Source organism: Sciurus carolinensis, chromosome 11 (assembly GCF_902686445.1).
Source record: "Sciurus carolinensis chromosome 11, mSciCar1.2, whole genome shotgun sequence".
Classification (NCBI taxonomy): Eukaryota; Metazoa; Chordata; class Mammalia; order Rodentia; family Sciuridae; genus Sciurus; species Sciurus carolinensis.
In genome coordinates, this window is record NC_062223.1 from 119,517,508 (window position 1) to 119,530,812 (window position 13,305).

The 13,305-nt window shown below is 33.3% G+C and overlaps 1 protein-coding gene across 7 annotated transcripts in view; it reads left to right on the forward strand.

Annotated features, from left to right (window-relative positions):
• The window catches only part of Arhgef12 (Rho guanine nucleotide exchange factor 12), a 140,432-nt gene that overhangs the window by 59,835 nt on the left and 67,292 nt on the right, over positions 1 to 13,305 (forward strand). For 3 of the 7 annotated variants that reach the window (XM_047515997.1, XM_047515990.1, XM_047515992.1), the window contains exons 2-4: positions 6,058 to 6,081; positions 7,481 to 7,566; positions 9,205 to 9,261. In XM_047515997.1, the coding sequence (XP_047371953.1) occupies positions 6,058 to 6,081; positions 7,481 to 7,566; positions 9,205 to 9,261 (167 nt within the window). The remainder of the gene's footprint in view (positions 1 to 6,057; positions 6,082 to 7,480; positions 7,567 to 9,204; positions 9,262 to 13,305) is intronic. The other 4 variants (XM_047515994.1, XM_047515995.1, XM_047515993.1 and 1 more) reach the window with 3 other exon arrangements.

The following is a 13,305-nucleotide window of genomic DNA, read 5'->3' on the forward strand; positions in this document are numbered from 1 at the left end:
AACAGAATGAAACCCTTTAGTAGTCATATTAATTGTTAATTATTTTCCCCAATAACTACCAATATCCAATCTATAACAGCTCTGGCAGAGAGAATGAAAGCTATTTAAAATAAATTTATTAATTGATTTGTCAAAATATGTCCAGGAAATAAGAGAGCCTTACTAAGTATCTGTTGGGTGTTTAAATTCTTCAGTAACAATGGTGGTATGTTCAACTACATAGAAGTAGTTAATATGAGATCTTACATTACATTCTAGTGAATCATTTTTGGATTTTACACCAGAAGTAAACTCGTTGATTCTTGTCATTCTGTGGTTTGTATTGCGAGGTCCAGAGTTTTAAAACTAAAAACACCATGTAAACTTCTCCATGAGTCATTCTGTCAGCTGTAGCTTTGCTTTTATAGTCCATTTGATATAGCTAATGTTTTATTGGCAGCTCTCCTAACCACTCTTCATGCTTTGTTATCTATATGGTAATAATTAAGTATCTCAGTATTATGGATGATTCTTTCCCTTCTCCTCTTCCTTCTCCTGTTTCCCTCCTCTTTCCTACTTCCTTTCTTCTTTTTTTCAGTTCCATAACTTTAGCTCTGTTGATCACCCTAGGCGGGACAGACAAGTTATAAAGTGTAGGTGATGAAAGTATTAAGGACATTTTTTTTGTTGTTGGGTGGGTGGAGGTCGTTTACTATTCTTTGTTCTGTGATCTTACTGTCCATAGATCTAAAGATTGAATTAACAGTTCAACTTGCATTGGTTCTGTATGCTAAATCCCTGTACTTTATATGTTTTGCAGACAAATACTCTTTTAGCTCTTTTGTTATTTTGTGGAAAATGACATGATACTAGATCAAGCTGGTTCAGATTCTGATTTAGTTCCAAATTTGAAGTATTATACGTTAGGCTTTTTAAATTATTTTATAGATAAAGATCTAATCCATGGAATGTCCTAATCATTCAGTCTTGCTATTTTAAAGGCAATGAGGATATAATGAACTTCTTTGCTAATAAGTGGTGGGTATGGTCAACACAGTTTCACGTTTGGGGGGGAAAAAAAAAACAACTACTGATGCTACCTGTCAGGAAAATTAAGATTTAGATTTTAACCTGATCTTTTTTTTTTTTTTTTTAAACTCTGTGGCAGGTGGAAAGTTTAACTTGAGTATTGATGTAAATTTATGTATTATAACTTGGTGAGTTAAATCTGTGGTTTTCATCACTGGCTTTGAATTCTGCTTTTCTGTACATTTTATAAATTTACTGAAAACCCATTTTGAATATTGTTAGTCTTTGAGTTTTCTATTTCGTTTGAATTCATCCCACTAGTGGTCAGATTTTTTGTTCTTCCTAATAGTTAATAATTAAATGGCATGTTATTTGCTAGGCAGTGTTTTTCATTTTCTAATTTAATCCTCAAAACAAATTTGTGAGGTAAGTACTAATATTACCTTTGCTTTATAGATGATGCCTAGAGAGGTTAAGTAACTTGTAATTTTAAGCTCCTATTAATTTGTGAAACTAGAATATGAACTCATTTATGTTATCTTCTGAGGAGTTCCCTGGACCCAAGTCCTTGAAATTACATGGAATTTTGATTGACTAAAATAATAATATTTATTCCAATCCCACCCTGCCCACTTCTGACTTCTGCACTGATATGTAGCAACATTTTTATGAATGCTGTTAGGATTAGCCTAGTTATCTAATTTGCAGTTTTTCGTTAGCTTAATTGTTATTTACTGTGCAGTTTTTCTGTCTAGTAATTCTCCTCACTGGTATAGATTCCAATAAAATGGTGTTATATTTCATGGATCTGAAGGTAGAGCCTCTCTGCCTTCCTGCTGCCAAACACACACACATTAATTACAACATCACTCAAATCAGGATGTTTATTACAGTGCAATTCTTAATAATTCTAAATTTAGTAGCTAACACTGTTTGGTTACTAATAATCTCAACCACTATTCAATGTAGGTAAAATTTCTTTAACCATGTCTCCCTCATTTCAGTCACCCCTTATTAAAAAGAACCATCCATATTCCCAAATTTCCTATAAAAACTAAAAATATGGGGAATATTTCTAATCCCTTGGAGGAGAAAGAGAAGGTTAAAAATTTGAGTGTGATAGCACTTTTCACTGGAGTATTGTCAAAAAGCTAGTTCTTTGCTTGTTAAAAAATACGATTTCTTGTAGATGGTTTATTACAAGCAAATATGTGACAGCACAAAAACTTAATGACCCTTTGAAGTTTTTAATTGAGAAGAAAAATTCTGTTTAATAATCTTTAATCTTAGAGGAATATCCCAGTTATAAAACCAACCCCTCCATCCCATACACATGTACACGCACAAATAGTTAAACCTAGTTGAAAGGGAAGCTTTACTTTTCTATTCATTATTTATTAGATAATTAATTACCAATCACATTTCCCTCTACACCATAATAACATATTGAGAGGGGTGTGAAAATACAAAATTTGGGAAGACCTCTAATGTATGGCTGCCTTGAACTTCAATATTAGAGCTCAAAGCTAACAAGGAAAGTGCATTCTGATTCTAGTGAAGGAATGTATTCTGAACATTTCAGGTCCTTGTTTGGGATTTCTGGGATACAACTATGCTTTAAATAGGAAATTAAAAGTAAGGACATCTAGTCCCCTTGATCTCAGTGACTCAAATTCTTGATACTTTCCATTTTTTCATCATGATTCTTTATATTGGTATTTTGACTTTGATATCTAGAAAAATGCATACACCTATAAATATATACAAGTATACTCATTGTGTACTTAACCTGATATTTTCCTTTTAGTTATGCATGACAGAATTCATTTTGATATATAAGCATGGAATATATCTTATTCTAATTAGGACCTCATTCTTATGAATGTACACAATGGTGGGATTTACTATGGTGTATTCATATATGTACATAGGAAAATTATTTCAGATTCATTCCACCATCTTTCCTTTTCCTGTACCCACTCCCTTCCCTTCATTCCCTTTGTCTGATCTACTGAATTCAAAAGCCAGATACAGTTTCACTAGGTACGCTTCTAATGTTATGTCACCATTCAAATACAGCTATTCCAGGCAGATACATAAACAAAGGAGATCTTCTGATGAGACTGTGGACAAGCACTTGAGAATACAGGATTTTGTTCTCCAATATTTGTATTATATGACTGATGTTGATCAGGGCCACTTTTTAGCCTTCAGATGTGCCTGTGTGGCATTAGGTAGTATTTATTATCTTCTCTCCCTTGGCCCCTTTTCTTTTCTGGTTCATCATTCTCAATCCTGCTGATGCTAGTCCCCTCTCCCTACCCAGCTCCCCTGGATTTGCACCTTAGCAGTTTTCTTTATGACTTGCTGTTGCAAATTTCTGTAACCATCAATAGGTTGATGAATCAAATCTGCAACTCTGGCCCCAGGCTTTTCTTGGGGATTCTGGTTTTCTATTTCTGGCTGTCTGATTTCATCTCTATCTTAGTATTCAGAAGCTGGTAGAAATTTTACAAAACTATAGGATTGTCTCAATTTTCTTTTTCTTTTTCTCTCTCTCTTTTTTTTTATTTTTGGTGGTGCTGGGGATTGAACCCAGAGCCTTGTGCATGCTAAGCAAGCACTCTACCAACCGAACTATACCCGCAGCCCTGTCTCAATTTTCTTATCTGAAGTAGACAGTGAAATAAGCTCTTGTCAGTGTTATGTATATATGCATATATGTTTGAATATATGTACATATTTTATGTGCATATTTGTTTTTGCATATATTTGGAAGTGGAATTCAGTGATTAAAGAAAAAATACTTTGATTTAAAATATTTTATTTGAAAAATTCTTTTTATCTGTCTGTTATGAATGTAGTAAGTCAATTATGATAAGCAAGTTGTATTGTGATGGCCCTTGTGCTTTATCTTTTTGTTCCAGTTTTGTTGTCTCTTTATCCTCCTTTTCCATTACCCTGTAAGAGAAAATAGTTCAGGAAACTGGGTTACCGTCAATAATCTGGGAACTTCCAGGATTCTTTGCCAATCCCCCTGGATGTTGCAGATCCTGACGCAAGTAGCATTGTTCTAGGGAAGGAGTTGTTATAATGCTATGAGGCAGAGTGGTTAGCTAAAGTTGATAACTGCAAGTGTGTTATCCTTTGCAGATCAGTTGGAAATCCTTTTTTTTTTTTGCCAATTTGTGTACACATCTCTCAATTAAAAAACATTTCCATTCCTTCCCACACCCTCCCAACAAGCATATTTGGACTACACAGAAACTTCTATTTCTGAAGATTTGGTTGTCTTTTATAATGGGTATGTTCCCTAGAGTGGTGTCCTTGTCCCAGAAACCCCTTTTCTTCTTACCACTGAATTTGTTGTGTGTTAACATGCCATCACTTTTTAGGGAAGTTTTTAGATTCCTTATCTTTTTCTGTGGATCACTTTTGATTTAAATAGGAGTTAAAGGGAATTGTAATTAAATTTATCTTTCAGGGTTTGTTCGTTTGTTTGTTTGTTTTAAAAAACAGTACTACCTCCATGCCAAATAAAATATAGTCGTCAAAGTATCGTTGCTTTGTGTTTGTAGCTGTCTTTACTAGTAGCCTTTTTTTTTTAAAACCCCATTTTTATTGATGTTCTTAGTAAAGCATTGTTGTTACTAACAAAATAATCTTTACTCTGAAAGGAGTATCAACAGAATAATGAGAAGATACTTGACTTAGTGTTTATGGGTAGCATCAAATGCTTATCAAGAAGTCTCTATAGTATTTCTTTAAAAGAAAGACAACCAGGAGGAAATGCTTTGGTTCTTGAAGTTCACAGAATTCTCAGAAAAACAAACAAAAGAAAACGAAGAAGAATCCTTTGCATTTTACTTTTGGAACTTTAAATACATACATACATACATAAATCATTCATTCATTCATTCATTCATTCATTCATTCATTCATTCCTGGGGATCAAACCCCAGGGCCTTACATATGCTAGGCAAACACTCTATTACTGAGCTATATCCTTAGCCCTTCTTAGTTTATTTGGAAAGAGAGTCTCTCAAAGTTGCCCAGGCTGGCCTTAAACTTGTGATCTTCCTGTCTTAGCTTCCTGAGTAAATGGGATTATAGGCATGTGCTGCCATGCCTGGCTAGAATGTATTTTAATAGCTGACAGTATTCTAGGGATAATTAATAAGAATTCTGTTAGTAAAGCTAAACATATAACATTAATAACTGAGGATCTTTTTTTTTTTTTTTTTGCTATACCAGTGATTGAACCCAGAGCCTTGCACATGCTAGGCAAGCTTTCTACCACTGAGCTGTATCCCAGGTTTTAAAAAATTTTATTTTGATACAGGGTCTCTAAGTTGCTAGACTGACCTTGAACTTGAAATCTTCCTGCCTCAGCCTCTCAAATAACTAGATTATAGGTGTGTGCCACTATGCTTAACTTCTATGATTTAACCTTAATCAAAGGGTAGATTCAGATCCATAGTGCAATAATCAGCATCCATATATTTTGGAAAGTGGGAATTTTCCTTGCTAGGGAAACTTAATTTTAGTATTTTAATGGTAAAATGTTTATTTTTGCCTTGGCTGTTTTGTTGGGGATTAAGCAAGATAATATATAGGAAGAATTTAGAATAGTGCTTAGCAGCTAGCTAGTAAGCCCTCACTAAATTTAGCATTTACTGTTAACTGCTAAACTGGATTATCTTTTTTGTTGTTTTTTGGCATTGCTGGGGATGGAACCCAGGGCCTTGCACATGCTAGCATGTGGTCTACCACTGAGCTACATGCCAGCCCTAAACTGGATTTTTAAAAAGAAGCTATTCTCAGGGGCAACTGGTGGTTAATGCACCTACAATTTAAGAAAATTTAAAAATGGTGTCAAACTTCTTACTCTACCTGTTTGTTGAATCTTACTTTAGGAAAGTTAACATAAGATTTAAAATTCTTATTCTGGTTTAGTATAATTAATAATTTTAATAATAGAATCTTACCAGCAAAGTAATTACAGACATCCTTTTTTTTTTTTTTTTTTTTTTCTTTTTTCTCTTTTAGGTTTCCCCTCAAAAAACCTATAAGGTAAGTTTTTCACTGCTCTTATACTAAAGTTTAGGTTAAATTTTAATTGAAAGCATTCCTTTGAAATTCTAGGGATATTTACAAGTTTTGAGAATGTGGATTTAAGTAATAAAGAATTTCATATGATTCACAAATTTAAAGTATAATAGGTGTTGTGTATTTTTTCTGGAACAGCATTGTTTTGATAGTATTTTCAGTGTTTTTAATATAAGCATTTAAAAAGTTTGTTCAAATTGATACTTAAGGTCACTCCCTGTGAAGAGAGATAATTTTAAAATCTGCTTGTGACTGTTCTGAATTGTGAGTTGCTTGTAAGGTGAAAATGGATTGCTAGTTTGGGTATGTTTTATCACTTTAGTAATTTAACTACCTTTAATGAACTTTTGGTACTGGTTTAGTCTTAATTACTTTAAGACAATAAATAAAAATATTCAAAATGTTTAGATTTGTGTTTACATCTATATATTTATTCATTTCCTGGGGAAGAGACATCTCTTCTCTCTCTCTCTCATCTTAATTATTATCATAAATATTATATTAAATGTAATATGTCACTCCTAATTATTATAGTATGTTTACCATTTTTACTGATAACATTATCCAGGATACCATTGCGAACCTTGGCATTGCAATTAATTAGTAGTATATGTGTCATAGTTGTCTAACCATTATCTGATCAGTATAATTGACTAGACCCTAGAAAGAATAATAATTCTGGTGTCATATTGGGCCTGAAGATGGTTGGCTAAGATTTCTATGGCCAGAACTATGTAGGCAGGCTTAAAGTGAGGCTTGCCTAAGTTTGGTTTTTATTAACTGTTCTCATGCGTGCTGTATTTGTAGGGTGATTTTGAACTTGACCGTAGTGTGTGTGTGCGCTTGTGCGCAGATATACGTACATATAGATGTATATATAGGGTTAGGGAATGTGTTTATTCCTTTTAGACACTGTTTTCTTATCTGTTACATGGAAATGATAGTTATTAACCTGTGAAAACCACTAAAGAACTATAAGCAATTATTTTCTAAGAATAAAATAGATTTAATAATGAATACTATTTTTATTATTTGAAGCACTTTTATAACAAGTAGACTGTGTTTTAAACATAGTATAGCTCAGTTGGTAGAGTGCTTGCCTTGCATGCACAAAGCCCTAGGTTCAATCCCCAGCACCATACACACACACACACACACACACACACACACACACAAAAAGCATAGTATAGATTGGATTTTAAAATCTCTTGAAAAATATAAATTAGAGAGGCTTATGGTGCTGTATAAAGTAAACTGATTTTCCGAGTTTTCTTTGTAAGATATGCTTTTGGGATTTTTAAGTTAAGTTTTTATTCTAATGCTTTTCTTATTGTAAACATTTGGTTGTTTTGATTTAATTTAGGCATGGAAGTATTTTGAACCGAGAGTCACCAACAGATAAGAAGCAGAAAGTTGAACGCAGTGCATCACATGATTTTGATCCCACAGGTAAAAACACTAGCTGTTTTTCTAAGAATATTGAGACTAATGAATATGAAAATAATACTGTTGAAGCTACCTGAAGCACTCAAGAGTATTTGTTTGATCTGTTGTACTCTCTGTACACTCCAGGTATACAATATCAAATCTTTGCATTCTATAGGAATGCCTGCATTTTTGACTTTTAGCACTATAGATTCCACTATGGAAACATCATTGTAGATTTTAAAAATCATGATGGTAAAAGAAATGGGTATATTATATTTGGAGATTTGGGTCACACCAAGGAATTTTGTTAAGATGAATCATGGGGCTAGGGATGTAACTCAGCTATAGAGTGCTCTCCTGCATGCCCTAGACCTGGGTTTGATTCCCAGTACCACCAAAAAAAAAAAAAAAAAGATGAATTATGGTATGAATGGTGGTCATAGAATCAAGGTTATAACAACAACTACAAGCTTCTGGAGTCATTGAAAAATTCATTTATGATCATAGGGAATTTGAATATTAGAGAAAAATGCAACTTTACATATGTAAAGATTATCTCTTTTAGTGTAAACAAATGATCAGAAATCCCCTTTTCTTCAGTCAAAAATTGGTATGACCTCAGGGAGCTTGTTGTCTTCAACCTCTGTAGTGTTAATCTTTTCTAGAATTTTCTTGTTAGTAGATTTTATTTGTATTCTTAATGCTATGCATATAGACTGAGCTTCTCTTGTAAAATATAGGCTTTCCCTTTTACTTTCTCCTTGTAAACTAAGTATTTGATTTATAAAAATTGCTTAATAATTTTGCTTTTGTCTTTTGAAATCGATATATGTTCTTTGATGACATTATTTTTAGTTCTATGTCCTATGACAAAAGATAAAGCAAGTAAATGCTGTCATCTCACAAAAATATAATGTGGTTTAAGATATTTTTATTTAGAAATGTAATTTTAAATACTTAATATATATAATTAAAATGTTTCATATTAACATGTATTGCTCTTTTAAAAACATAAATATTATCTAAGAAAACTAGGAAGTGGATAGGTAATAGTTTACCTTCATCTTGGATAGTAGGTAAAGGGTAATCTCAGTCATTGATTAAGGAGGTTTTGGAAGTGGGAATAATATTGTCCGCTATGGATCTCCGTAGAGAGAGAATTCTCTATCTGACACCTAATTTTGAAGTCATGGGGTTCAGAGCCTTTCACTGATATTAGTTATAATTGTCGTGCTAATCAGTCATAAGTTTCTTCCCTTTATTCATTAAAATATTATAGTCTTGTTAAATTTATTCTATATTGTTCCTCTGTGATATGCCCAAGACAGATTTAGCAAAGAGGTATGGTACTTCATAATGAGATTATTTATAGCTTTTAGTGCTTTTGTCATCTCTACAATTACAGATGATGTATTTTGTGGACTATTCATGTGTTTGTTTGTATTTTTATTGCACTGTCTTTTCTTTGATAAATCTTTAAATATGTCATTACCTGTGCTATTCATGACTATTCTAATAAGTGCTATCATCTGTGATGTTCATACTTTGTTTGCACGATTTAACTTGATCATGATTCATTCTTTTTTTCCCCATGAATTTTTCCCCTTACATTGGTCTCCATATTTTCTATATCTCTCCTTTTCTCCCGCTCTTGTGCAGATAGTTCCTCCAAGAAGACAAAGTCTAGTTCAGAGGAGAGTAGATCGGAGATCTATGGTAAGCTAATGTAGCTACTTCAGCCTTGCACCTTTGGAGCTTGCTTCGTGCTGTTTCATTTTTTTTTTTTATAACTGCAGCCTTTCTTGTGTTTGCTCTGCATGGCATGACCTACTGCAGGGAAAGGGAGCCTGGGGTTCTAATGTGGCTGTGATGTGGAAGCTTAAGATTGTTAGAAACTAACATTGAAGATTAAGAATAGGCCACATTTCCCATCTTGTCTTCATCTTGTGTATGTTAGGAAAGTGATTGTCTCTAATATGTTGGGTCTGGTTTCTCCAAATAACATGGTTGGGCTTTGACTTCTTGGCATCTTCTTACCATGTCTTATTTGCTATTTGGATTATGTAGAATTTAAGCAATTAAGTCTTTTCCTCTAAGTATATTACTGTATTAGCATATCTGTGGAATGTTTGTTTATTTTTAATTGCTTCATCACCTGGAAAAGTCATTCTTATAGAATGTATCCATAATAGCAAAAATACAGAAGTATTTTATTTTCATGCTTGAAGAATTTGTGCCTTTCAGAAATTTCCCTGAAGCTTATTCTGAATGGGAAAGTTTCAAAATGATAACTTAAAAATAATCTTCACAAAGAGCAAATTTAACCTTAATGGTCAACTTTTGTAACAGATGTGAAAAACACTAATATTTTCAAATTGTATCCAAAGATACAATGAATCAGATTTGTAGATATATCCTTTTCCTTTGCAGTTTTACCTGCCTACCTCACTTCTTTTGGCACCTAATACATTTTTTGAGAAAAGTGAATAGGAGAGGTATTACCTGGCATTAAGACTTTTAAAATAATCTCTGAAAGACTAACTTGCTTCTGTTCAGGAAAATTTCAAATTTGGCCTCAAAGGAAGACCAGGTCTTTTCTAATAGAGCCAAAAGTCGATCAAATGGAAGTTTACCCAGATGTAGGTATTTCCTAGCTTGAAATATAGAAAGGAAAACTTATATGGAACTGCCCCTCCCCCTTTAAAACATTTGACAGTTTACATCTACCTGCAGTTGAACCCATAATATATAACACTGTTTAATATTATGAAGGCTCAGTGTTTTGTTCTAAGTCAGTTAATGCTTCTACATTAGATACATAAGCCATAGATTTTACTTGGCTATTTCTGTGTAGTTCAACAGGAAATGTATACACGGCCTTGTAGCATGTCAAACTTATATACTTTTTTCCCCTCCTAAATATCAATGGCTTCTAACAAATAAGAAATATAACTTCCCAATTCCTTTAGCCTTTCTTTCTGTTGCATGTAAAGAGCTTCCTATGGTGTAGTCTCTCCTTGGGAACATCAACATCAGCATTATCCTGATAGCACCAGTCTTTCATAGTAGCCTTTGTAGTGTGTTTCATCTCCCTCACCATTTTCCTAGATCTGTGGTTTGTATGCAGAAGCTTGTTTGCTTTGGATGAGAGTAAAAATTTAGGAATCTATGACAAGAAATATTATACAAATATTTTCCTTACCAGTGATAGGAATATTACACTAGTCCAGACATGCCATTAGCTTGGTAATAATAGAAACATTTTAAGTGGTAGTCAGTAAGTAAGGTGTGGCTCCTTAAGAACCCTCAAAATACCTTTTTTGGAAGGAACTGAGCCACTGGTGCTCAAAAAGTATTCCTCAGACAGATGAATTGATCAGAGTTAGTTTGCTAATGTAACTCTTTGATGTTATGAATGTTTTATCAACTGTGTAGATAGACTTATATAGACTCTGCGCAGTTAGTATGGGTAGAAAAGATACTTAAGGGTCTCAAGGAAAGACATTTTACATGAACCTTCTGTGTTATAACCCATTCACTTCTTAACTTTTTATAATCTGACTTCTGAACTCATGCTATCTGAAAGCTGAACCCAGACATCCTACTTGAAAATCCATTAGCTTTTTCTCAGTTCTTACCTTCCTTCTGAGCCATTTGGCGATGCAGTTGTTTTTACTTGGTTTCTATATTTCATCAATCTGGCTTTTTTTTCCTCTTTGTCCTTTTGTTTCCTACTTTGTTAATTGTCTTGTCTTTGTTTACTCAGTTGCTTTTTCCCTGTTGTCTTATACTGTAGGTGTTACCCAAGTTTCCATTCCTAATCCTTTTTCCAGCTGCCAATCACGTTTTAACTGTTTGTGGTATACTTTCACTCTAAGTGTCCTTCAAATTCAGAATGACCACAGATCAATCTTCCTCTTGATTTACCTAATTCTTTTAATGACACTATAATTCTTCCATTTACTTCCTCTTATTTCCTTGAAGTCATCTTTTACTTCTTATTTCCTTTGTCTCCTGTTTTCAAATATTTGCCAGACCACCTCATTTATACCATCACAGTGTTTTTTATCCCTCACTTTGATTCCATTCCCACTGCCTTGTTCAGTTTTCCATGCCATTAGACTTTTTAAATAGGTTTATAACTTTGTTTCACTTCAGTTTCATGTTGATTTACTTCCTTGCCTCTATTCTTTATTCTGCCTTGACTTGTGAGATTAATATTATTAAAATAAGGATTTGGTCATTCACTTGTTAGTAAAGTACAGATAGTTACTAAGATATGTAATAATTTGTTTCTAAGTTATCATTCTACCTCAATCTACTAGTATTCACCTAAAGGTACCGGACTGTCTTCCGAATTTTGCATGTTCCAAATATGTCTTGATATTCTTCCTTTGCTCAGTTCTTATCCTGTTGTCTTGGTTGGTTGGTTTATGTCCTGTAACTTAGAATTCCATCCATCCTTTGAGGCTCAGTTCAAATACTGATACATAATTATAGCTAAGTAGGAGGAATAAGTTTAAGAAGTCTGTTGTTCCTCATGAGTAATGATAGTATGTTATATTCTTGAGAAATGCAGAGACTGGATGTTAAGTGTTCTTACCAGAAAATGGTAACCATGTGAAGTTATACGTTTGTTAATTAGCTTGATTTAACCATTCCACAGTTTGTATATACTTTAAAAATTTTGTTATATACTATAAATGCAAACAGTTTCATCTGTCAAACAATATTGCATCTTTTACAGGGCTTTTATGAGGTTGCTCAGCTACTTTTGTTGTTTCTGGATTTGACATCCTACTTCGTGTCTAGTTGTTTGCATCTGTATTTATCTTTGCATCTCCTATAGTGCCTGGCTCTTTGGAGAGGTACTTCTTAAATGCATTTCAAAAGAATGATTGCTGAATTTGAAATCAAGTATTTTAGTATACAGAATTGATAGAATACATCTTAGCCCATCTTAATTGGCTCTTTCTTCACTTATGAAAAACTATAAAGTAGAAGAAAATATAACATAGAAAAGAGACTTATAGCTGGGTGTGGTAGTTCATGCCTGTAATCCCAGTGACTCCAGAGGCTTAGACAAGAGGATCACAAGTTGGAAACCAACCTCACAGTTTAGTGAGACTCTTGTCTCAGAATAAAAAAGAGCTGGGGATGTAGCTCAGTGGTAGAGTGTACCTAAGGTTCAATTCCCAGTAGTGCCCCCCTGAAAAGAAAAGAAAAGCAACTTATTTCTGAAAGTAGTCTAAAATAACGAAATCAGTATACTTGGAACTTGAGGCTCCTCTTTCTGGCAGCATTGTGCATTTAGAATGCAGAAGCTTCTTAATCAAAGGATTATCTCAGGTCTTACTCATAAAACATGTATGTCTGGCAGCAGTTTAAAAATGAGCTGTTTTTATTAGGTTGCACATGGTTTTTCTCCACACCCTTCCCTGAAGCTAATTCTTAAGAGGTGAGACTTAGAGAAGTTTGATCATGTAATAAAATAAAAGGTGAAGAAAGACTAATGTGTGCTCTCTAAAGTGAATGTAGTATGGAAGATTTAGCATGTTGCCTTACATGTTTAACACTCCGTTTTCATTAATTTATTCTCTGGCAATATAGCTGTGACCCTTTTTTAGGAATATACTATAGTGAAATATGATAATATTTTCTTAAATTTTTCAAAATACATATTTATTACTTTTTCTTCCTCTAAAACATTATAAAGACTTACTTTTTCTTTCATCTTCAAAATATTATCATTGGTAATTA